Below are 4168 nucleotides of genomic sequence, written 5' to 3'. Positions count from 1 at the left end.
TATATGTTTGCAGCACGCGATGGAGGCGCTGGTGGCGGTGGCGGTGCTGGTGAACTGCGCGCTCATCGGGCTGTCGGGGCCCGTGCACCGCCTGCTGCCCGACGCCACGCCCGCGCAGACGATACTCGTCATTGTTGCCTTGGAGGTAAGGTGCACTTTGCCATCACAACTCACACTAGACATCGTACTAGAACATCCCGGTTTACTTTTCTATTGCACATATTCACATAATCCTGTATTCTAGAAGGTTCTTTATACTAAGTCGGGTCTCTTTGAAGATTTTCCCCTCCTTGATACCAAAAGATATAGAAGTACAGATGAGAAGGATATCGCGAAGCACTGAATGACTTTGACTGACCTTGGACTACAAATATTTTTGAAAATCCATAAAACAAAGAGAAAGGAAGTAAAAGAAGATTAAGAGAGTTGTTCCTTTTTTATAATTATTGTGTCGATGAAAATACAGTACAAAGTGTCAAATGTTGATACCAGACCTGAGATTTTTTAAGTATAGTTCGACCTATTCTATTGGGCATGGTCACGCCTTCCAATAAATAGACATTAAATAATGCAATTTTAACAATAAATTGTCCAATTCCTCGAATATTGAAATGATTTAAAAGATAGTTTTTTTTATTTTGTAAATTTTATTTTAATACATGTTTCAGCACGTGGTGCTGGTCATAGTGTTCGCGCTGCGTATCGCCATCCCCGAGATCCCGGGCTGGCTGGCCACCGAGATGGCCAAGGTCGAGTTCCAGAGACGAGAGGCCATTAAAAACGCACACGCACCACTTTTGGTCAATATCCATATTATTTATCTACTTTCAACATAGATAAATATAACTATATTTTTATACTAATATTATAAATCCGAAAGTATAGATGGATGTTTGTTAGGGTTTGTAGCGTAAATGGCTATTCAGATGTCGATGAAATTTCTCATAAATGTAGAACAGTGTGGAAGAACACATCTGCTACTTTTGATTCCAGAAATAGTTATGTTTCTTGTAGGATACATTGATCAGAATAGACTCTTTTTCATGATTACTCGATAATTTTGGAATTAAACATGTGTTATTGATGTTCGACATTGTTATAAAACAAAGCCTAGAGCAACACATGGGTAATGATTCGTTTGTTTTTTATTACTGCGCGGGAAGTCGCAGACAACAGCTAGTATGTAGGTAAAGAGAAATTCGTATAAAATAAGATAGAGATAAATAATAAAAAAACAGTTAAAAAGATAAAGTATATAAAAAAACAAAAAAGAACAAGTTAAATGAAGGATAATAAATAGAAACAAAAATACTTTTAGAAGAAATTTACATTAAAACTTGTCTATATATTGACAATTGTAAACAGTATATAGTTATAAGTATATTGTTTCAATACTTTAGTGTTTATCTGTAAGGAAATAAATGGCTTTATTATTATGTCAGTCGGAGTGCCCGAGCCAGGAGGAGGTGCGGACGAGCTCGGCCACGCCCACCACGCCGCGCCCCGACAAGAACAAGAAGCTCTTCATAGGCAAGATACCTGAAATACCGCCCTTCAGGTCAGTTGTACTAAATCACACTGTAAATGTGTACCCGTAAGGTTCATTATTGATTGTTTGCGATTTTTTTGGCGGCGGATTTGCAGCTTAGTTTTTTTTATGTTTTTTTTTTTTCGATTTTGTAACTTATATGAATTTTTATTAAGTGTTACGGCAATGGAATTTCACGGTTATGTAAGATTTTAATTCTATGACGTCATAACAGTTTTTTTATATGAAAGGGTATAAGCGGCCAGTGTTTTTATTTTCCTTTTTTTTAATTGTTTTTCATTCATCGTATAAGCTGTTAAATTATTAGGTTTTTAAACATTACTTTACGATATAGCTAATGTAGAATTTAAGTTTATTTTAGTTAAACATTAAAAATAGACTTCTATTTCGTTTGCGCTTTCGTATTTATCATTGTTTAGTAATATTTTGCCAGCCATTTTGAACAACAGCATTTTTGACGTATAAATTTTACGGACCATTTAAATTTGTTTCATTGTTTTTGTTTTCAGTTAATTTCACAAGTTAATTATAACTGGATGGGTGTGTTACGGAGTAAAATGTTATATCAACATTTAAGTATTACAATTAAAAATATTACTCTTTGCTTCTTAAAAAATATTGTTAAAATTCAGCCTTAAATTGTAGTTTTCTGCTTATTAATCTTTGAAATTTAAAAGCAATTAATAATTGTATTAAAAAGCATTTTTTCAATTCCAGTTGTATTTATTATTAATAAATATTTCTTTAAATTATTTTCTGTTTAAAAATATATCCCCACATAGTTACAGATAAAATAAACATAGAAAAAGGTTATACTTTAAATAAAAGAAAATCTTAAGGTAATTGTAATATTGTAATTTTTTATATATTTAACTTAAAAGAGGTTTCACATTTATTTCAAAGAATAATTTTTGTTTTTACTTGTTTCGTTGTCTGTGAAGCCTTTTTGACAGTTTTCCTCAGCTTGTTCTAACTCTTCAACACCACCTCATCCACATTTTTTTTATTTATTTTTATTCTATATGTTATATCACGATGCACTTTCGTTTACATTCAGCTTCGTCTGGCTATCCGCTTTGTATTGTCTGTTTTAATGCCACAGATTAAAATACTTCAATATGACAGACGTCACTTTGACATCTGTCATTTTTTATCGTTATTTTTTTTACCTTTAATCTGTGTCGTTGAAATTATTATAATACTATGCCTGTTCCTTTTTCTATTTTTATTGAAAAATGTGGCTATACTAATGTTAATTTTCAGACCGAAAGCAGCTTCGATAACTGAACCAGCGGTGACTACGGGGTCCTTGCAAATGTTACAAGATGTCAGTCCAACGAAACCTGTTAGACGTAAGGTATGCATGTCATTTGTAAATCGGTCGTTTTTAATTTATCAATACTAATGTAAAGAGGAAAGATTTGTATTTTTGTATGTATCGAAATAACTCGAAAACTACTGGGCTGATTTAAAAAAAACTTTACAGTTAGAAAGAGAATTTATCTGTGCGTAACATAGGCTGTTACTTTATTTAACGCAGGTGAAGTTGCAAGCAACAGCTGGTTTTTTATATTTTATTAATTTAGAAAGATTACTTGTCAGTATGCTCAATAATTATAAAAACTTTGCTGTTCATATTTTTCGAATTTTCAATTGCAAATGTCAAAATACAAAATCACCAATAATACCGAAGGCCTTTGATGTTGGATAACAATACCCGTTGCCATGGTAACCTTGCTTTCTTGATGTTGGCAGCACATAATAATTTTTTACAATTTATTTACCCCCTAAGTATAAAGCTGTGAAAATATATAGCCTAAAGCGTGTCATAAGTGTAGGGGTTTTTATTAAAGAAAGAAATATTTAAAAATATACTGTGCTGACATCCTACGCTACTAAGTAATATGTAGTATGACCTGGGGAGCAGGTGTATCATTATTTCTCTATTTTTAAATTAAAACATAAATTTACATTAAAATCTTATTTCTATCACAGTTTATATCATTTTATCTGAGCCTAGTTTAAAAACAATAAAATACAATTAACTTGCAAGGTTGTTATAGTTTGTCTAAATAATTTTGATTAGTTTGATAAATGACGCATATGAAGTATCGAATTCAATTTGTATGAAAGCAAATGCCATACTTAATAGACAGGTATCGTCGTATAGAAACAAACACGCAGCGAACAATTTTGAACTATCGATATTCGGTTTAAATAATTATCGAACTCGACTAACATTATTATTTTCTTATTCAGTAATTTATAGGTAGCTAGTATTGATTATAATGTAGAGAATTTAGCGATGACAGAAATAATAGCGAAATCCAATTCGATTACGTACGGCTGTAGTAGTAATAAACATTTGTTTACTCTCATTATTTGTTATGGTCATTATTAATTTGAGAAAACAGTGTTTTTTTTAATTCATAAGTTATAACTATAAATCTATCGATTCCAACTTCTATAAGAATAAAAATCGAGAATCGATCAGATTCATGACTGATGTTACACATCCCATCCCTACAAAATTTGAAGTGAATAGTCAAACCAATCTAAATTATTTAGACATACTATAGTGTTGATTGTGCGGTGCAGGAGGCGGGCGGGGGCGCGGGC

The 4168-nt window shown here is 32.0% G+C and overlaps 1 protein-coding gene across 1 annotated transcript in view; it reads left to right on the top strand.

The window, feature by feature from the left end:
- LOC106110381 (anoctamin-8-like) overlaps positions 1–4168 on the top strand; it is a 21305-nt gene that overhangs the window by 14329 nt on the left and 2808 nt on the right. The window contains exons 16-19 of the mRNA XM_013292210.1: positions 14–145; positions 669–800; positions 1443–1558; positions 2813–2906. Of these exons, the coding sequence (XP_013147664.1) occupies positions 14–145; positions 669–800; positions 1443–1558; positions 2813–2906 (474 nt within the window). The remainder of the gene's footprint in view (positions 1–13; positions 146–668; positions 801–1442; positions 1559–2812; positions 2907–4168) is intronic.

Source organism: Papilio polytes, unplaced genomic scaffold, assembly GCF_000836215.1.
Source record: "Papilio polytes unplaced genomic scaffold, Ppol_1.0 DF824225.1, whole genome shotgun sequence".
Classification (NCBI taxonomy): domain Eukaryota; kingdom Metazoa; phylum Arthropoda; class Insecta; order Lepidoptera; family Papilionidae; genus Papilio; species Papilio polytes.
The sequence above is the reverse complement of the archived record's forward strand: the minus strand, read 5'-3'. Positions and strand labels throughout refer to the sequence as shown.